Here is a 22,687-nt window from a genome sequence, read left to right as displayed (position 1 = left end):
TAATGTGTGCACTTAAGCCCTGGAGTGCCATGGTTAAGGCAGTGGCTGTACTGACAATACCTCTGCAGTCCATGATGGACAGAATGGTTCTCAAGCTGTTTAGCCATCCATGAATGTAAGGGGCAAGGAGATGGAAAATTAATAAGTTACTCCTGTAGTATATGCTCATCCACTGGGCTGCAGGTGCAGCCTTTCACCCCCTTTTCTGGCCCAGCTGGGGGTGATGGGGGGGGCTGGATATGTGGCAGACAGACATTAAAATTGAGTATGATTATGACTGATCCATATGTAGATTTGTTGGGAATTTTCTGACTGTACTTTAGGAAAAGTTTAACACAACAAAGAGGGGATTTTTAGAGTATTACCCTGAATGCAGAAAAGTATTTTTCTATTGAAGAAAGGCAAAATACCAGTTTAGAGTACTTGGATTTAGATGGGGATTTAAACCCATTGCAGGCAATTTCTCTTACAATCAGGCTATAAAATACGTACCTTTCTCCTGCTTTCTGATTTTTTTAAAATTTCTTTCTTTTTCATGGAAAATGTAAAACACTTAAGAAATAAGAATAAGAGATAAGAAATAAGAACATCTCTTGAAATCTCAAATTTCTGTAGGCAAGGCAAACTAATGCCCTGCCAAGTACTAGCCCTAAACTAAAAGGAAACTTGGCATTTAAGATGTCTCAACTCCTTTTACTTCTGTCTTCCTGTCTGTCTTTTGTATATTTATATGGAACAAATGTTCTTTCCAAATAGCATGTCTGTAGTTCTTGTGTAAATTATCCATTGAGAGATATCTTGTCCACGAAGTAATTCTTTCACAGTCAGAAGAATTTAATCCAAGAGATTAGGTGCTCCATCCTACTTCCACCAAAGTATTAGCTGGAAAGGAATACAATCAAGATGCAAAACTTTTGCAGCAGAATGGTATTTTGGCCAACAAATATGTGGTTGTATGTCCAAACTGTTCAATTTATTACAAATGTGTGCTGTGGTGACATCATGGATGTACACACATACCCTGAAATGTATTATATGTTTCCAGTTTATGCAATCCATTATTTCAGTCACTGGAATATTTTTTTCTAACTAAGAATGGAATTGGCATGCTTAAATGGGTGTAATTTAAGCTTTATTAACTCAGAAATAGTTTGAGTTTTATTAAAATTCAAATTAATATATTAGTTCAATACATTTTTGCTTGTTTAATTTTAAATTATAAACCTGTAGCTTTTTTTTCTGCTCAAGACAGTATGACATGTTGTAGTTCAAATCCCATTTTTATAGGTGTAGGTGTAAACCCACGGGATTTATAATGGAAACGAAGGGACAAAGGCTTAACCACATGGGTACAAACTGTGTGGCAGCTATAATGACACCTTCAGGTTTGGTGGAAGGTGACAGTTATCATCTTTTTATCTTGTCTCCTTGGGCAAACACACATCAACATAGCTCCTGACATTTTCTTTTCAGGAAGAAGTGGAGCTGGGGAAATATGTCACTGTTAATCACCTTCAGATTCTCATATGACATCATAAAAGGGCCTGTTCTTAACAATATTACTTACACAAGTAAAATTATTTCTGTGTAATGGCTAGAAACTGCTATGGAATTTTTAAATTGTTCACAACAAATAGAAACGAAAAGAGGCATTTTGTATAATGCTTGATACAAGAAAGAAAATTACTGTTTTTTCTAAATCAGTGCTGTTGTCTAATTTATGTAATTTGATTTAAAGAGCATTAAAGGAGGAATTTTTTCCTTCATACAGGATTGGGGGTGCCAGGTTGACCAGAGATTTGTTTAAAATAAAGACATAAAATTCAGAAATGCCAAAAATAATTGCTTGTATTTTTTGGTATATATTTTAAATTATATGTACCTGTAACATAATCCATAAAGAAAATCATAACACTTTGAGGGGTAAGGGGAAGGAAAAGACCTGACTTTTAGGTGCTGTAAATCTGGTTTACTTCCAAAGCATTAGGGTAAGAGAGCAAATTGAAATATTAATTTCTGCCAATCTGGTTGGAAGGATATATGTCTTATTTCCTGTGCGTCTGTGATGTTCATAAAATATTTTTTGTCTTTTTTCAAATAATCCCTGTTAGGATTGCACCAAATTACAGGTATGTATATAAGGGGACATATATTTACATAAATCAGTGTGAGTCATTTCCAGGTTAAGTCCTGAGCTCTCTTTAAACATAATTTTTGTGTCTCCACTGAAACATGTCAGGAATTCTTTGGTGAAGTGCTGCAATAAAAATGTACTTAAATGGAATTGCAGATAGTGTAAGAACTTAATTAATTGCCTGTGTGCTTTGGGTCTGGGGGAAGGCAGCCTCTAGCTGATGGTAGCCAGACTTCTTACGTGGGCCTTGCCGGTGCCGAGCCAAAGGTATTGCTGACCCAACCGATGGGTATGTCAAGAAAAGAACCTGTGTTCTGGCCCTAGCCAGAAAGCACAGGAACTAGTTACAGATGTTCCCTGCAAATATTGCTGTACCTTTCACAGGTACAGCAGGCAGGACAGCAGTAAATTCTTGGAATTATTCTTCAGCTTGGGCTTGCTATGAAATCACAGAGCAGTGTTTTAAATCGTATGTCAGAATGACGTGACAGATGCCAGGAGTTCTTTATCATGATAGTAAGAGAAGAACTAATTGTAACAGACTGTGACAAATAAAACTTTTGGTTAAGCAAATGCTATAGCATTGATCATTAGAAAAGGAAACAAAGAAAATGATTTAAAACATGTGAAATGGAAAGCCAAGCCATATGTGTTTTAAGAAAGATAAATAGATTGGCATTGATAAAGCCTGTTTAAAGTTACTTTTGTTGTAATACACAAAACTGCTGTGTGTTAATTTAGTTTTCTAGTTTTCCTTTGAGGAAATACTACACTGATTTTACAAAGTGACCTTGAGAGAATAAATACTTCTATTCTTTATTGTTTTGGAGTTCCAGGATCAAACTTTCTCCCTGTACTGGCAGCCTGTCCCAAAATCGGAAAGCTGATTTGGCTGTGTTTCCTTCTTGTCTGCTATTGCTGATAATAAAGGCCTACGTATCCTGGTGATAAGTGTTTCAGGAATTACTTTTTTCAGAGTGGAACTTTGTCTTCTCAGTGTTCAATTTCATAAGGACTAAGTGGATGTTTTTTTAAGTATCACACTGTATTTTCTACAGCCATCTGATAATAAATCCTGCAAACTAAATATGCTGCTTGTTGTATCTCAAGTTAAACAACTGTTCCTTTTTAAAATTTGGAATGTTACCATGCTGGAGGGAAACTCTTATTTTAACAAAACTTGTAATACTGTTACCTTTCCAAAAACTTAGAGCTGTGATAGTCTATGTTATGCTGTTTTTCAGTTTATTTCAACACTATAAAGCATATGAATACCTCTTCCACGGTCATAGAGAAGAACCTGTGATAAGTAATGAGGTGAGTCATTTATATAGATGGAACTCATTATGCAGTTACTTAATGAGTGCACTGTGACACATGTTTTATATTGCTTAAAGCAACTTCTTGTCAACATCCCTGCATTACTGACGTAAAATGGCTGATTAAAGACTGCAAGTTAAGATGTTTTCATCCTCATATTCAAAATTAATTTGGGATTTCAAAAAAGTGTGAATGTATTTCTTGGTTAAGTAGTTAGTTGTGTTAAATCAGGAACACTTTTGTGCAGGTATTTGTACATTGATGTTTGTAATTTGACTTAGCAAATTACAGTCAGTGTCAGTGAGTCTGACTCTTTTAAAGTCAGCAGTCAAAATCAGAAATGCTGTGTGCCATGTCTAGTCTGACCACAGTCCTAATAGAGATCTATGCATGTGCATGTACAGAGTTTTGTTTCTGCTGTAGCCAACATGAGTTAATTATACTTATTATAAAGAAAGAGGCAAACTAGAAACTGAGCATTTTGAAAGAATTCCGTTAACAATAGTGAGTTGGCTTCACAGTGAGCTTTGTCATGTGTTCTGACTTACATGTGAAAAAACACATAAGAAAATGTGTCGATGCAGAATGTGGTCTTTAATCAAATGGACAAGTTCAGTTAGTCAAATAAACCTTCTTTTAGCCTGACTGTGCTTTTTGAGGATATGTGTTATAATACATTAAAAAAATTTTGCATTTTAAATTTGTATTAGGAGCCAACTGATTGCCCAGAGAGGCACAGTAGTGTAATATTTTTCATGGTACTTATATTTTAGCTTATCTGTACCAATGAAATTAAAATTAGTGCACTGGAAAAATTCCTTTCCACTTTCAGCTGGTATTTTGACTCTGGTGATAATTGCTTTCTCTGTTGCTTTAAAGTAGCCATATTTTAAAAACAGACTTTTCTTGACATAGATGCAAATATTTAGAAATTATTCTTGTCATTTACAAGGTGGGTTAAAATTCCCAACTATGATGAAATTGGTGACAAAACTGTCAATACAAAGGTAGAACAGAACTTCAGCATTACTATGTTAAGGTGGGGCCTTTATGCTAGATAATCAGACCCATGGGTAGCACTTCATAATTGGTAAAATCTATTTTAGTGAGGCTTTGATTAAGTAATTCTTGTGTAAGCTTGAATTATTAGTCTTAGAAGGTTTTAGACTAGCTGAAGAGAAATGCCTTTGTATTTCCTGAAGGCTCCTTTATAGGTGGGTGAGATGATCATGCGCTGTCCCACCACAGGACAGGAGTTGCCCTGGGCAGGCTCTGCTGGGGAGCACCACCCTTGCTGAGGGTACCAGCACCTCTGGGCAATGGTAGGAATGGATTTCAGGGAATGACTTTGGTGATGATTCATCCAAGCAACAAGTGCCATCTGCAGCTTACACCTGTCACAAAACCCTGCCTGACAATCTTTAGCTGTAACTCCTTTACGGCCTTTCCTTGCCTATGGTGCCACTTCACTTTAATCCATCTGTTTTGTATTCTGAGCTCCATGGCAGAGAGCTTTTAATTTGTCCAGCTACACTCCAACACCCAAGAAAATCAATACTTATATTCTGTTAGAGTTCATTTTGATAGGGTGATGCATTGTTCTTCAATAAGTAAAAGTTTAAGGTATTGAAGCTGCACATACAAACACGTGGCAGTATTTGCACTTGCTTTATGTGTTAAAATGTGAGGACAGGTGAACTCAGCACAGACTTCAAGTTCTTTTGCTGTAACTTTGTTTTATTTAGTCATTCTTGTGCATAAAAGAGATCATTACTTCTGTTTTGCAGTCCCTTAGATGAACAGTGTTTTGGGCTGCCATGGTTTGGTAGCTGTGGCAGGAGCACTCCTGGGGTGACTTGCTGTGCAGTGCATCTGCTCAGGGAACAGGAGATTGACTGCGGATTCCATGTGCTGAAAGTAGATAGTAAATTCGTGCTGAAAGCTTGGCTGCTGTCCTGTTATGTAGACCAAGTCTTACCAAAAAAATAGAAAGGCCACCACAGACACACCACAGCCCAGAGCTGGATGTGATCCTGACTCTAAGCAGAGTGCAACTATTGTCTAAAAAGTTTTCCTTTAGCTGTAGCAATAGAAGCCTCTTCTTTTGAACAGGACACTGTAAATTATAATGTCCAGATTTGCCCAAATAGCAAGAACCACAGTGTTCCAAGATCTTAATTACAGGATTATCTCCTTTTGTAAATGAACACTTTGAGATGAGTCAGTGAAATGACTTGCTTCAACAGAATTTATTTGCTTCCACTGAAATGGCTTTAGCTCACTGAGTATGTGTGCCAAAAAGAATTACCTACAGAATAAAAGCTCAACAGCCTCAGGAGAAGATCTGCTTCTTTAAAAGAGATGCAGCTACAAAAAATAAAGGCTGTGCTCAGTGTTGCAATGGACATCCTTTTAGGGAAACCACAGTGTGTGTTTTCCAGAGAAATCTTATAGCGATTGGTTGTAAAGTCATTGGATTTTTTTTTCTGTAACACAGGCAATTATACAGTGTTCTCAATCAAGTTTCCTTTTTGATCTTTCACTGCAGTTATTTCTAAATGACCCTGTCATTTCCTGTGTAGAATAAAATTGGACAAGAAAAGGGAAATGACTCAAAACTCAGATTATGCATACAATATCTGTGGTTGTGTCATTTAACAAAATCTAAGTTATTTAAAAGTAGCACATAATTAGTGGAGCTTTGCAGTCTGATTAATAATCTGCATTTGATGCAGCTAGCATAATAAAGCCACCTCTATAAAACACAGCGTTCAAGTCTTTAAAAAAAGGTAACAAATGCTGGGCTAATTTTTTTTTCCTTTTTTTTTTCTTTTTTGCATTGGCTAAAGCCTTTAAACCTCAAACTGCCTGAGGTGATCATATTGCCTAGGAAAAAAAGGTTAAAACAGAAAGACATGAATGCTTGGTTAGATGATAAAACACACATCACACATCTAACTTACTCTGACAGTATTTAAAATTTAAAACTTGCCTTTCTAGCTATAAAATCCCTTACTTCTCCTTCATTCCAGATCTACAAAGACCTATATATTGTGTATGTGTGAATACCTTTTAGAAAACGTGATGGTACAAGGAATTGCTGAGAAGTGTTAAGATTGCCAAGTAAATTCATTGCTTTTTTCCTGTTACTATTATGAGCAGTTCCCCACATTTAGAATGATTACAGAAGGAGCTGTGGTGTAGCTGTGCTGTGGCTATGATCCAACATGAAATGGAAGTAGTGCTACCATATCAGAGTTCTTCGGGAATATTGCTGTTAAAGATCCTGGTTTTTTTCCTTCTGCCTGTTCTGGACATTTTGCTCTCTCGCTGTGATTTAGTACACCTATATTAGCTCGCAATTTCAAGGAGAGCAAAAGGAGTACAAACAAAATATTGATGTTCAGGGATTCAATGGAGCAATTCCTGTTAACACATTGGATCTTATAACAAAGGTTTAAATTGTTAATACATGAATTGTGTAGAAGTTTTTATTCTTTTCTATTTCTGCATTTAGTTAATTTATTTTGCTTTGATAGGATGATATATTGCAACATATTTTGCTTTTTTTTCTCTCATTTGCAAATTTTATCTTTATACTGCTGTTCGTGTTTTTTGCTGCTGTCTGTTGTGTATTTTTGGATGGTATGAGGCTAAGGTCTTTTGGGATTATGTCTGCTTTGTAACATTTCCTAATAAAAATAATGTGGTTGGTAAATCTTGTTTTATTCCTAGTTGCTTTAGCCAGCCTGATGGAGTAATCTGGTATTTTATGGCCCAGATGACTGGCTAAGTTTGACTTCTTGAAATAGAATACAATTTAATTTTCTTTAGAGATGTCATAGTGGGTCAGGTTGCAATAAAAATATCAAAGATTAAATTTAATGGCAGTGCAGATTCAGTATTATAGCAGTCACTAGATATCATCCTCTGTACTTAGAGTTCCAAACTAGTTTCCATTAATGCTTTCTTTCTGTGTACTCCTTACTTTCTGAAGCATTAACTTTTGGACTATGTATGGTCCTTATCCAGTTATGGGTTGAGTTGGGATTTTTCTAAGTTTGAACAAAATCCCTTTTTTGTTTGAATTTGAGGAGGTGGATATAAAGAATATGCTTTTTGAAAGCTAATAAAGCTTTTTTTCTCTTGTGATGGCAAAACCCCTGAAGTCTGGGACTTGACTTTGATACGTAATCCTCATTAGGTGTTGCGTATTTAGATCGGTTAATCATTGTTTAAACAAATTTGCTCCATGATTTCCTTGGGAACTGTAGATATGAGAGATGTATGAAACCAGAACGTTTCCATAAGTATATTAGTTTACACTACAAAAACTCATTCCCCGGCTAATGGAGTGCTTTTCAAAGGCTGGAGATTTCAGACATTTTTAGTATCTAAAAACCAGTGAGTTGATTTTTTTTGTAGCTGTGTTTTCTAAATATCACCATGGCAAAAACATCAAGAAGAACATGGGACTGGAAGGGATGTCCTCAATTGTCAGCTATCGTGCTGCTTTCTCATGGGGAAACATTCATAATCCTCTTCAGAAACGTGTCAAACTCCAGTTTAAAAAGTTAGGGCTTTTTGTCTTTGCTCTTTCAGTTAGAAAGTGCCCTCATGCCTGGTTTCTGTAATTGTTATAAAATTTCAATTTCTGGTCTGAGTGTATTCATAACAAGTTTATGTGCGTTTGTCCTTGTGCCAGTATTGACCTTTAGCTCTTGTTCCGTCCCCAGTGTTTATTTTTCTAGTGTACAAAGAGACAGCAATCTTACTGTCAGCCTTCATTCAGCTAGATTAGAAAAGCCAGCCTTCTCTAATCTTTGCTTTAAAGGTAGACTTTGATACATATGTGCTTACATCCTTACCAGCCTCTTGTCATCCTGTTGGCCTTCTTCTATAATTGTTCCACTTCAAATCAGTTTTGTCCAAACATAAGTGGCCAAACAGACATAATATTGTTGCTGAGATAAAAACAAGACCTTGTAAAATATCAATAGTGCTTTCTTTTCCTCTGCTTGGAATAGCCTACATGATAGGTCCTAGAAGCACATTTTATACCTGTACCATGTGGCTATCTCATCTTACATCTGCTATTCTAGTTCTCCTTTGTTATTGTATTTTCTAGCTGAGGTACTCCCAGTGCTCCGTAGGCTTTAAAAAAGAGATGTCCTCACAATGTCACCTCCCAATTTGTCATTGAATACAAGAGTGAATAGACTTCAAGGGTTTTCAGTCCCATCTGTGTGGTATTCTTGCCCACTCATAAATCGATCATGTCTCTCACATTGCTTTTGTCTAGAAAATTATTTATTTAATAACTATGAAATTAGTCTGGCATCATGTATCTTTGATAAGCTAATGTTGTGTTACATTCCATTTCTCTTTCATTTCCATGCTCTTATTTATTTTTTCCCTTCAAAACATGTTCCTCAAGCCTTGACTGCTATGAAGATCAAAAGTACAGCTTCAGGAGTAGGTTCATTATTTTCTGATTATGGATGTTTAAAACTGATACTTGGTCTTTTGATGTCCGAAGGGAAATTTTTGATGTCTGTTACAGAAGTGTGCTGTACCCAAGTCCAGATTACTGAAGTAAGCAGCTGGAAAGCCAGTGGGTTTTTGACAAAATTCAAACATATCAGGCCTTTCATCTTGAGACTTGCTATGGCTGTAACCAGAGATCTTGAAGAACTTACGATTAGCCTGAATGAAAAGTAGAGTCTGTTGGAATTATATGTAGTGCTGCTTCAAATAGTTAAGTGTCTTTTGCCTAGTAGAAATAATCTTTATTTTACAAGGATTGTGTTGTTTTACTCATTTGTCAGTAGGGGAGCTACACTGACCTTTAGCAGTTATATTTTGTGTAGATCACATGCTGATGGTCTTCTAATGCAATTTTAGCATTACTGAGTTTTGATAGCTGAACTGCTCTGTCCCAAAAGCTGGTGAGAGCTCCAGAGAGCTGGTGGAATTAATAAGCCAGTGCTGAGTACTTTTACAATGCTTTAGGGAATTATTAACAAAGCATTTTAAAAATTATTTTCTTAGGAAACATCAAATACAAAACAAGCCTGCTTTTTAACTCAGTAACATGCATGAAGTCACGAAAGAAAAGAATTCAGGCAGGACAAGTGCCAAATAGCTGACATGAGTTGTGCCTTCAGTGTACTGCGTACCATGGTTCTGACCCAGCCAGCATTCCAACAAACAACTCTTTTTAACAAATTGGGAACTTTAATTTCAATGGACCTACTCACATACACAGAATTAAACTGAGAAGTGGCTGGGTTCAGCACCCTGGAGTATAAAAAGCTAAAGATACTAGAGAAAAAATAATTGAGGCTCATGATCCCTTTTTAGTTCGGTTGTACAGTTGACAAAGCATCACATTTTTTGACTGTATGGTGTTAGAGAGAGAGGGGGAAAAAAACTTGAATTCTTGGCAGGAAAACAGTTCTGGAACTATGTAGGAATTAATATATACACAGATGTGCTCTATGAGTTTTAAAATTATTTATTTGGAAAGTGGCTTGATTTCCACTTTCTGTATGTGTGTGGTTTGTATGTATGTGTTTGTACGTATGTAAACATACATAGTTGTGATAAGGGCAGTAATGGCTTGTTTATTTGCTGGAATTCAGGTCAGCTAGGAATTGTAGGCTTTGTCTGGAAGGATAGCCAGTACATTAATGACTGCCTGTTTCTGCTATTCATGAGAATGTTCCATGACCCAAGTGATGAAGTGCTCTATCAGAAGACTACAGCACATTTAAAAAATGGTTATCAGTCATGATGTAAATTTTAATAGAAGACATTGAGATTGGCAGAAATGTATTGACCTGGAGAAATTTTAAAGTGGTCAAGCAAAGTAACCTGAAGGCAGACTAATAGGATATGAATTTTGCTTTACTTTTCTAGTATTCCAGAGCAGCTCACTCTGTTGATGCCCTTTGGGAATTCTACTTGTTTGAGTATGAAAGAAAAGACCATTTAACTTGAGCATGAAACCATTTAACTTGGAGCTGAGAAAAGATCAGTCATTTTGTTTCATAGGAGAATCTGAGAATTTTACAGTTTGATTTAATTCCAGTTTAAAACAAACAAACAAAAAAACAACACTTAACAAAATTGCTATTCTTGTATGTCTGTGTTTAAAACTCCCTGGCACAAAAGCTGTGCTTTTGAAGATCATTTCAGAGCCCCAGCTCCATCATGGTGCCATACTACATAGCTGGCTCTGCTGGAGCAAGACCCACATGATCTAGGAGTCCTCAGCTTTCCATAGGGCATGTTGCTGGGGAGACAATCTAGAAATCTAGAAAGCAGGATTCTCCATCAGCCAGTGTGGCAAACCATTGGTGTAGGGCTTTGCACATCAGCTGGTGAGAGCCAGGCAGGTTGCTTCTAGCACATAGGCAGAAAGTTATTTGCACAATAACTCAACTTCAGGAAGTTCAAACAACATAACTTGAAAGGAGTCTGCAAAAAAATGCAGATACATTTTATTTTGAGTCCAATGAATTATGTCTCCTGCAGTACAATGCTGTTTGCAGTGTTAAATTCTTCCATATAAAGCAACAGGGATCAAGCAGTTATTCAAGAATGTGCCACATTTTATTTATATTTTGCTGGTTCAAATTTAGCTGCCCTTCTTTAAAGCTGTTTGCCAGCAGGTACCATTCTGGTGCCTGTACGGTTTGACTTACTGGAGACTGGTTTTCCAGAACAGTTGGCCTATTTCCAAGATTTCCTGCATAATTTTTGGTAATTGGCAAACACAGATCCTTGACCTTATACTACAGTTAACAACTGTTTTCTACCCATTACTTTTATCTGCAGCTTTTCATCATGTTGAAAATTAAATTATATTCATAAAAGTTTCTATGGAATGGGCAAGTGATGTGATATTTCGTGAGAATGTATCCCCATGGGTGAATATTTATATATGAAATTCATACATCTTGTGTATTAATGAATGTATGTAACCTTATAATAACATGTTGACCTTATTCATATAAATAAATAGTATGACATTTCTTTACCGTGATGATTTATAATCAATATACGTTTTAATAAATTTTCATCCGTTTTGTTGATGTTATGAGAACAAATGTAATCCAAGTCTCAATAACAGAAAAATTTTACAATCCTTTAAAGTTCCTTTTTAAAATACACCAGAAAGTTTGTGCATCTTCTGATTCCACCTTGAATTTTACAATTTGTCGTAAGATACAACATAAAGTATTTTTACTGAACATTGAGTCTTATGTATTTGAATATTTAATTCATAAAACATTTGATTTCCTATAAATTTGCTAAGCTCAGCAAAATGTGGTGTTACTCATTAGAAAGCTAAATTTTATAGGATGTCTGGTTGGTATGTGAGGTAACTTATATTTCTACTTAGGTTTCCATTTAATAAACCTTAGCTAAGAAAATTGTTTATATTTCAAAGGAAAGATAATAAATAAAATGAGGGCATCGAATATTAATGTGAACTGTGCCTTTATTTTGTTAAAGCGTTCAAAGTTAAATAGTGGTGGTCTGTTAACAATCTAGGGCTATTTGGCAAGTCTCTAAATTTACCCAATAATCAAAACATAAAAGGACAATGGAAAATTTTCACAATAAAAGAAAAAGCAGTTGAGTACAGAAACCAAACAAATTATTCTCTGCATTTTCTTGGTAGGTAGGTGAACTTTATAGGAAGGGCAGCAAACTCTGTGTTAGGGTTGCCTTTTCCTGCCTTTGTTATATATTACATCTGTCTGCAAAGAATCCTCTCCAGTTACTTGTGGTTCATGGCTATGGGGGAGGTGTGCGTGTCTATCTGGAATGGGGCAGGGAGAGACAGATTGTGGGAGAGCCTTTCCATTTTACTGGTTTGTTTTTCACTGAGGAAATGGCAATTCTAAGCATTAATTTGCCTTGCTTACTAAATATACAGACAGAGAAAATTCCTAAGAATCCAGCTGTATAAATAGAATATTAATGAAACAACTGTTTTCTTCAGCATTTGTATTATTTGTTCTTTGAAGCTTGCTAGACTTTTGGAAGACTTCAGCACCATTTAGGTTCAGTGTAATCATTCAAAATGTTTTTATTAGGGCTTAAATGAGGAAAACATTTGGCAAAGGGATGGAGTTTATCCAAAGCATAATGTTTGATTCTTTCACAGAGTGAAATGCACTGCAGCAATATTGTAAGGCAGCAGAAATATGGGAATAAGCTGCCAAATGATACTGGAAGGAGAGCCATATACATACTTGGGTGTAGTGTGTTCTCCATGCCCTCCTTCCCCTGCACCTGGCGGGCATCCAAAGAGATCAGGCCGGGGTAGCCCAGATGTGGCAGTCAGGGCCTTGCTTCTGGCTCCTTTCTCTCCTGTCTGCACAATTTCCTTCACCATTTGATCCTGAGGCAGGATCCTAGTGACCAAGCAGGGTAGAAGTTCTGTCTTTCCAATCTCTTCTTCAGTGTGGGCTGATGGCCAGCTCCCAGCAGCTCCAGCCCACTGAACCTCACTGTCTCCTCTTCTGGTTTGGGAAATGGGCTCCTGTCTGCTGCTTCCATCAGCCTTAGCTAGCCTTGTGCTGCCTGAGTCTCCCACAAATCTACTATGTTTCTGTAGAAGCTGAGACTTCATTATGTGTTTGGAACACTCAGAAAACTTTGAATAGGTAGGATATACTGTATCTCCTCAGGGCAGGCTTGAAAACACAGCAGCTGGAGCTGGAGCTTTTTGGTGTTCTTCACAGTTAAGACTATAATCTGAAGTTTTGGGGGTTTTTTTGTGTGACTTTCCACGTGCACTGTTGAAAATTTGGTAGTGAACTCATCCTGAATCTCTTCCTCTTGGCCAATTTAAAGCAAAGAGAAGAGGTACTTAATTGTTTATACTTAATGTTTGCTTTTTCCTACTTGTTAGAGTGGGCAGGCGCTTTGGCTGACCTTAAGATACTTATGTGGTGAGTGTTCCCTTTTTTTTTTTTTTTAATAGGCTGATTTCATCCTCATATTTTGTCCTCTGACTGTAAAGCCTATGTCAGAGCCCATGTTGGTTCTGCAGTTACACTGCAGATTTTGCTGTGTCCAGGATAAAACCTAAATAAATACAGGTGTTTTCAGCTGAAATACCTCAACTTTCTGCTTTCCACTTTTATGACAAGTGATCCTTCTGACTTTCTGGTTGTTTCTACAAGAATCACACAATATTGTAAATACATATGGAAGAAAACATTGTTACTGCTCCCACAGAACAGGACATTCTGCATGAATTACATGCTGATATGCATATGACTGTTTTCTTAGTATTAGAATTCCTGTGCTTGATGCATTGTTTCTGTTCTATTCAAATAACAGTAGGCAAGGAAAAATATCTCCTGTGCACTTGCACTGTCGTTTATTTTGTCTGTGCCTATCAAATTTGGCTTGTGAACACAATCTAAGGAAATGGCATAGATTGTAAGTGATAAAGATGAATGTTGTGTGCCTCATTTATAGGAAGGCCATCCAAATATGGTCTCAGAGTTGTAAGAACATCCTGTGCTTGAGACATCTTGAATTTTGCATTGATCAAGGCTGTGGACAAGTTTCAGACATTAACAGGCTGGAATTCAGGTCTGTTTCTAGATCTACTGGATGCTGTGTGTTGCAAAAAGATTGCAATACATTGCAGCCAAGGCATGTAGTACTCTTATATAACAAAATGGAAGAGTGCTAGGGATGTTCCTTAGAGATTATTCTACTTTGAATATCTGCTTTACAGTCTCGTAGCATTTTTAGCGTTTTTCTTAGGATTCATTTTGTATTCATGGTGCCCTTTTATCATTTTTGTCTCTATCTGTTACACATTTAGGATCTTAATGATTGTCTTTTATTCTAAGAAAGATACTGTGCCAGCTTTTTGTATTCCTTGGGAATTAGGATGTAGTTTAAGACTTAAAATTGGAGAAATGTTAAATTACCTGTGGTGGTCAGATTTCCACTGAAGTATTGAAAAGTTTTACTCTCACAAAAGACTTGTTTTCAATTTTTAGTATTACTATTGGCCTGGCAGTTCTAGATTAAAGCAAGTGATGGCTAGAGCCTAGGTTGCTGACTTTGGGGAGGGGAGGGGCAGGGGGAATGGTTGGTTTTTTTGTGGGGCTTTTCCCCCCCCCCCCCCCCCCCATTTATTTTTTAAATAATCCTACCATTGGTCCACTGTGGTGCCCTCCAGTGGAATTTCTAAACATGCCATTGTGTTTCTGATAATTGTTGATTTTGAGAATGACTCCTTATGTCTGCTGATACTGCATGCATGGAACTGTGCACTGAACCATTAATTTCTGTTTAATAATCATGTTTTGTTTGAGAAATCAAGAAGTTGTCAAGGTGGAAGTAAGGAGCCAAATGTTTCTTATTTTGCCGTGACACAGATTTTATCTTTTGTCCCTTCTCAATGCTTGCAAATAGAGCTGTCTGAATTACTGAATGTAAAATTAATACTGTTTTCTTTGCAGCCCTACCACAGCCAGAAACAATAGGAGTATTTAAAAACAGGATTTCAATCTTATCTCTGTGTTTCTGGAGTGCTGCTGGTTTGTCTTCAGTTCCTACTCTTGCTATTCATGCTGGTTTTATTGCAGTATGTTTAATTGTCTCTTTGTTCTGATCAATCCTCAGTTAAATGGGTAGATAATAAAAGAAAGAGGGTACACAATCAAATTACCAGCAGTAATTGGTCAGTCCAAGCATTACTGGAACTTTATACTGGGTGGAAAGAACAGGGCTTTGGTATCAGAGTCAAAAAAGCCAAGCCTTTAAAACTGACAACATAAATACATTGCTACATTGGCACATCTTTGTGAATTTAAATTACAAATTATTGTGCATAATCAGAATCAGAGCAACTGGAAAATCATGCAGCATGGATAGACTTTATTAATTTTGGATACAAATGAAAGACATTAGACAGGTTTAGAAATCTGACAGACTAGGAGAATCTTAATATTTGACAAGTGTAAGAAAAAATGAGAATTTTTCTCCTGGATTGCTGGTTTTGGGTTTTTTTTATATTAGTGGGAATATTCACACACTAATAAGCAGTAAACCATATGCATTAGGATAAAATGTAGAAGTCTGTGGTAATGAAGCATATTTAGGTAACAGGAAAGTTTAAAGGTTATACATTAAATGGTCAACAGGGTATGGTGTGTTAAACAGGCAACTATGTTGCTCTGGGAATTGAGAATTAAGCACGAATTTTTTTTCAGAGTTTGATTGCTATTTTAATATATTTATGGCTTTGCAGACCATAACGTGAGTTGTTTTTGTTTGATTTTGTAGTGAACCAATGCAATTAAAAAGACAAATCTGCTTCCTTCCGTAACATTTATCTGTTAACATGCTAGCAATTTTAGTAGTGAAATAAATTACTTAATCAGATAGGTACCGATAATTCTAACCTATGCAGACATACAGAATTTGATTTTTTTTAAATTCTAATTTTCTCCTTCCACCAAATCAATTGGAGAAGAATGGACAAAGAGTAAAGAAAAGGTAGCATAACTTAACCAACTAAACCCTGCTCTGTGAAATTCAGTTACATAAAAGGTCATTTGTATAGATTTGTGCTGCTTACAGGATTCTGCCTGTCAAAGCTGATAAAATCAATAAGGTGGGGAAAAATTAAAGCTGCTCATGAAGAGTATACTAAACTTGACCAATGCTACAATAAATAGTGCTGTTTTAGCAGCGTGTTGCATCTTCATGTTTAGCTGGCATTCAGGTTGACTCTGTCAACTACTTCCCGAGTAAGACCAGATTTACTCAGGCTGCATTAAATTGTTGAGACAACATTAATGTGCTCTGGAACTCTGTCTTCAGGGAACAGTAATTTCTATTCATCAAGAACATCTTGAATTTGAAAATTAAAGAATTTGAGATGGTGACTTTTAGACAAATTTATTATGTAATAATGCATGAGAAAGCTTGTAATGTCTGTCCTTTTGTTACTGTTGTCAGGTATAAATTTTGAGTGAGCAGCTAAGATTTACCATTCAATTAATATTTCCCCAATCCACCATGCCCCAAATAATTTCAGAGGAACCGCTGGGATTGTATAGAAAATAAACACTACATTACCATGCCAAAATTTGGCCTCAAACTGAAAACTATTACATTAAAAATACTCTCTCTAAAATGCAAACATTCCATATTTACAGTTGGAGAAAATAGTGCTACAGCCTTGTGATGTGTGGGTATATATATGCAAGTATAAGTAGAGTAGAAAGTGCTGTATTGGCTCATCTTGTGGGTCATTCCTAAATAAGACTTCATTTGAAATAATTTTAACTAATTGTGCTTTGTATTTTCTGGAGTGAATTAAGGAGCCTAGTTAGTTTTCAAGCATTAAGAGGAGATTGCTGCAGTATATCTGCAATATAACAGGAATTATATTTGTTAATGTACTTTGGGAGCATTTAAATTCTAATCACGCAGACGAAAGGAAATTTCAAGTGATGGCAAGTAAATTTAAATTACACAACAGTAAAGACTTTCATACCTTTGAAAACATTTCAGCGCTGGCTTTTTTTTTTTACTTGCTTTGATTATCCATGATCACAGCAGCAGAATTCTATTGCTGTTGCCATAATTTCTGAAGCATAGCTGTGGTAACATGAAATATGTATATATAGGTATATTTGCCAACTTGTTTTAATTTTGTTGTTGGCTTTCCACCTCGTGTGTTGGGAGGGGCTGCTGATCAGTGCAGTGGCTGAAGGAGAATGCAGAATTGTTGCAGGAGAAAATGAAGATAAGCAGGCTACATTTGCAGAAAAACCAGGCATTTTTTCTGTGGTTTTCAGAATCAAGAAAATAAGATTTCCATCCCATGAAACCTGTCTCTGACCTCTGGGAACCCTCTGTGGCCATGCAGGTGTGAGTGGCTCACAAGCAGTGTGTAAGGCAGGATTTTTATGCCACATAAAATTGTCAGCCTTACCCTTGTTGAGCAATCCTCTAGACCAGGTCTCACAAGCTATGTATGTCCAGTAATATAATGGACGTAGCTTGCCTTCTCCTGCAAGCTGGGTCTTGGCTAAGGTAGAAAAATGCAATACAAGGTAAGTAGTGACTGTGGAAGGGAGGACAATTCTTTTCAAGGAATCGTTTTTCTACCCTTCTCAAGCTCAAAGTCCTCCTACTATGAGACTTTTCACCTCTTCAGCAGCACCTGCTTATTGTAAAAAAGAGAGGGAAGAACTAAGCAGCACTGTTACCAAAAATAGAATTCCCCAATTATTTTTTTTTATTGCAGTGTTTAACCCTGCTTTTTTAATCATATGCACAGCAGGAAAAAGGGGATGTGCTCTAGCAACTTGTTAGCTATGAAGCAGTGCAAAATTTTAGCTAGAATCATGCTATCAGTTGGAAGTAAACAATAAGTCTGCATATGTTTAATTATTTAATAAATTTTGAGTTATGCTATTATTTTAATTATGTTAATAAGGCAGGCTCCGACACTGTGAGCCTTAGGGCTTGAAGCGCAATTTCAGTGCTTTGTCTTAAATTTGCTGAACTTTGGAAAAAGATGAAATGACTTAATATTAAACATTTGCTTGATTTAAATTTTACTAACCCATGCACTTTATAACTCATATCCTTTCAATGAATGCAATGTCCCAGCAGAACAACCATAATAGTAATTGTGAGTAAGTGTTCCTTTTGCACACAGGTCTTGCTTATAAACTTGATGAATAAAGGCCTGGCTATCAAGGGAATGGTAAAGATCTATGCAGCCTTGCACTTCAAGGTCATTGGTTCAAGCATGGATCATTAAAGGCAGAAAGTTAACATCTGACTGGTGCTTCATAACATACATTAAATGAGTTAGTGGTGTCAGTGGAGACAAGGAAAGGAAACAATCAGTTCAATAACAAGAAAAAGGGTAGGACTAATGCACAAATCCAAAAAAAGGGAAGGAATCGGGACAGTGTACTCCAGTCTTCCCCTGCATGCAGTCCTCAGGGCTGTAGTCTTTCCTTAGTCTGGAAAGGTTGTATTCACCCTACGTGTTCTCATTTGGTGCCATAAGCTTAATTGAGTTGAGCTGGGTAAATACTTAGGTCGAAAAGGATCCGAGGGAAATGCAGGTAGAAGATGGTTTGATGATGAAGTAATAGTGAACCTGGTTTGGTGCTGCACAGCAGGCTCTTTGAAGGGAGCTGCCACACTGATAGCCTGGCCACTGGTCATTACCTCAGGCATATAAATCCCAGGCAGAGAGCAGTTGGCCGTGGTGTCCTCATGACTGCCTTCCAAGTGAGTAATTCCAGCCTGGCAATGGTAATTCCCCAGAAAAGTTAATTGCATGAGGTGCTCTCTTTTGATTGGTTGTGCAGTGTGATTGTTGCTTAAGGCTCATTTCAAGGAGTAGTTGCTTTTCAGTGATGGGATTCCGTTGTGTGAGACCTTTATGAATGTTAGGTGTGTTTAGAGGAAGGAGTTTGTGGAATGATGCAGTGGGTTTTTTTATTAGCCATTTCATATTTAGTTGTCGACATGAAGTAAATTGCTTCTGTCTGCTCTAAAAAGTGCATTATTTTTCCTGCAGCTTTTTCACTTCCTTTGGTCTTGTTGTTGTCATTGTTTGCTCTCAAATCTGGGCTGACACCCAGGATGTCTTAATGTATATATGGGGCTTAATGAAAGAAATTATTTCAGTCATTTTATAAAAGAGTCCTGTGCCATTTCCTCTGTGGTACCTTTATTCGGGACCACAGAAGAAAGAGGAAAATTGAAAAATCAAACAAAAATTTCATCTAAGTAGTTCCTTTATTAATAAGCCCCCCTTAGATAGAACATTTTGTGAGTAAGAAGGAAGATAAAATGAGAAAAAACAGAGAAAGAGAAACTCAGTCTCCTAGGCAAATGAATTTCTAGAACAACAACAACAAAAACAAAAATAAAAACAAAACAAAAAAACCCCACAGATATGCTTGGTTTGCTTTGGTTTGTTTCTTTTGCCCTTTAGCCCTTATTACTTGTGTAAAATAAAGTTTTTATACCTTTGGTTTTAGTCACACATTTTGTATAGTTTTAATATGAGTATACATTGAAAATACTTAGTAATATTTTGCATTTGATGTGGGATTTTCTTTTTATTCTCAACACTTGACTGAAGTAAAAAGCAGTTTTAGAAGAACTCTTACCCATCTGAGCCACCAAATAAATGAGTCTAATGTCACAGTTGTTAATTGATAGGTGGTTTGTGAAAATGGGGAAAAGCCAGTGGAAGATTTTGGAATGGAATTTTATTAATGAAATTGTGGTTTACTTTTAAATAAGTATGCAATTCTCAATGAAATTATCTCTGGAACTTTCATGAATTTTTTTATTCAAGAACCTTAGCCCATGTTTGTTTTTATGAGGAAAGTGAAGTTCCACCTGTCTTTTTTTAATTTAAAATGTCAAATTTTCTGTATAAAAAAATACATATTCAACCTCTAGGTACTCAAGCATTGCAAGAATATTATTTCTTTTAATAAAGGATTCTATCTAAATCCATGTCATAACTTTTTTTTTTAAGTAGCCCGGGAGGGGATACATAAGATATGCATAAGATATGTCAGTTCTTTCCTGAAAGAAAACAAGATAATTAATCCCTTACTTTGCACCTCATTTATTTTGCTTCCAAACTTGAATAGAAAACTTTTTTGACATAAAAGGCAATTAGGTTTTAAACTTGTCATCTCTGTTAGAAAATTACACAACTTTAAGTCATTAAAAAAAATTTCTTCGATATCAAGTTATGGCAACCTGTGATAGTTAGTTGGAGGAATTTTAGGATTTAAAAGAAAAACAACAGAACTTTTATATTTCAAAATATTAGTGTATCAGCTTTATTGGAAAAAAGATGAAATTGTTCAAATTATCTCAGTAAAACCATTTGAACTACAATTCCCGGAATGCTCATGAAGCTGACATATCTGCATGTTCTCAAAAAGTCATAATCCATCATTCTGATACTAGATTGATTGATTGCGACTTTCTGATGGCAGATCTGTGAATTAAGGTTTTTTTGAGTATAGCCTCCTATCCAATTATTGCCCCTATTCATGTATGATAAATCATTATTCCTTCACCAGGTAGTCAGCAGTTTCTATTTCCTGAAGTTTCAGAGCCTTCTTTTTTTACCGATTGTGGCACTCCCATTGAGCAATCAAAAATGGAGAGCGCTGACCTGAAAAATAAAGCTTCCATCACAGCAAATTGTTGAGAGACCAGAAGTCATTTCTAATTCTTCTAGTTTCTGTTGAAATAAAGGGTATTAGATTTGACTGAAACAAATCTCATCTTCTGCTGGCACAAACAAGCAATATAATAAATTAATGCAGAAGGTTGTTGGCACGTACGGATTTCATTTTTAAGTGCTCATGCCTGAGTTTCTTAAAGCTGATGTTTTCTTCTGAGAAGTTGCCATTTTGTTATGCGAAGACAGATCAGCTTCTGATTTAAAGCTGAAATTTGCCAGCGTGCTGCCTTAAGTGACTCTGTCTATTAGGTGCTGCTAAACTGAAGCTCCTTTGAATGAATTATTTATAGACTAATAAGCTTACCCCAATGTAATGGAATATACGATAAAAATAAAAAATGCTTTACTGTAATCAGTTTAAGTGTCAAATCAAAACACATTTGGAACAACTTTATTAGAAGATATTCAGAAAACCAAGAGGAGTTGTTTTAGGACCTATCTTGCATTCAGAAAAGTCATTAAATGAAATGTAATCATACTGTGTTGGAGAGTTACCTCAACAGATTTCTCAAGCTAAGGGAATTTAGGTCTGGTCTGTGTGGATAGAGAAAATCAATAGTATGATTGTGTTGGGTTTTATTTCATTTTGCTGTACTGATGCTATTCATTAGGATGCGGTTTTCACAGTAGATGGCTCTGCATAAAATATGCCCAGTCAGTACAATTCTAGTGGAGTAGTTGTCAGAAAGGATGGCAATCGATGAAAAGAAGCATGGTGTAATGAGTGGTGTAGAATTCATCTTTATTAACTATTTGTTCTGGTCCTGTGGCAGTTGTGAGAAAGCTGTCATAGTGCTGACTCGTGCCTTAGTTTCTCCTTTGGGTGGCCACATGGATTCTAATATCTTTGTCCCAGGCACTGTTTCTGTGACACAGACTCCTGATAAACAGGTTTGTGTGTCTTGTGTTAACCCCTGTTGCTCTACAGTCAAGGATATTGTCAGAAACCATATGAGAGAGTTAACAGACATTTTGCATGTCCTGCCATGAAGTAGTTGCGGGGGGGAGGGGGGCAGTTTATAGCATTTTAATATAAGGGAAAACATTGTCTTGGCCTATCAATCTCAGTCCTTATTGTTTATTTCAGGAGTTCTGATTAATTAATGGCGTCCTTGCTCTCACCTTCCTTTTCCTATTACTCTTTTCCATTTTCAAATTTTTGGCCACCGTGACTTCCAGGGTGCTGCAGAGCACTGGAAAGAGGTGGTTTGTTGTGAGAACAAAAATAGTTGTTCTATGAATGCTTCTGCAGAAAACATTATTTCAAGGACAAGTGCCAGCGCAGGAATGGAACCGGGGTGGGGCTCCAAAGCCTTCCTTCCAAAGCTATCCTTCAGATAGCCCAGTTCTGCTGGCAGGGAGTTGAGTGAAGCTCCTTCTGCCACCCACAGAAGTTTGCTCCAACCCATTTTCAAATTTCCTGTAAACTGCAGATGCCCACTAGATGGAGACACAATATTTTATACATTAGTGGCTATACAGATGGTAATCAAACCCACCAGCTGCTGCCTGCGCATTCCGGGCACCTCGCCAATTTACTGGCAGTATGTTGACTGGGAAGCAGACAGTGACACACTTTGATCGAAAAGCTTGTATGATGATTTTTTTTTGTTGTAATATTATTGTTTTTTTAAAAAATGATAAAAGAGATCAAGATGTGTATCTTGATCAAAGAGTACTGCTGTCTGCTTTCCCATCAGCAACTTCTAATTTATAGAAATCAGATTGCATGGAAAGCAATCAGCAAAGGTTTGAGGTCTTTCTTGTTCTCACTGCCAAGGCATGCTGACAAGTGAGAAAATTAAAATCAGAGAAGGTAGGGAGAGAACTAATAAAACACTGGTTGAAATATAATTATTTAAAGTTCACTATTTTAATAATTTTAGGGCTGTTAAAAAATTCAGTAAGAGTACTCAATTTGGCATTCA

At 36.5% G+C, this 22,687-nt stretch overlaps 1 protein-coding gene across 1 annotated transcript in view; it reads left to right on the top strand.

Annotated features, from left to right (window-relative positions):
• The window catches only part of CABCOCO1 (ciliary associated calcium binding coiled-coil 1), a 51,069-nt gene that overhangs the window by 13,958 nt on the left and 14,424 nt on the right, over positions 1-22,687 (top strand). The window contains exon 5 of the mRNA XM_062496907.1: positions 3,379-3,451. Coding sequence (XP_062352891.1) covers positions 3,379-3,451 — 73 coding nt within the window. The remainder of the gene's footprint in view (positions 1-3,378; positions 3,452-22,687) is intronic.

The sequence above is a fragment of the Cinclus cinclus genome, chromosome 7, assembly GCF_963662255.1.
Source record: "Cinclus cinclus chromosome 7, bCinCin1.1, whole genome shotgun sequence".
NCBI classification, from domain to species: Eukaryota; Metazoa; Chordata; class Aves; order Passeriformes; family Cinclidae; genus Cinclus; species Cinclus cinclus.
The sequence above is the reverse complement of the archived record's forward strand: the minus strand, read 5'-3'. Positions and strand labels throughout refer to the sequence as shown.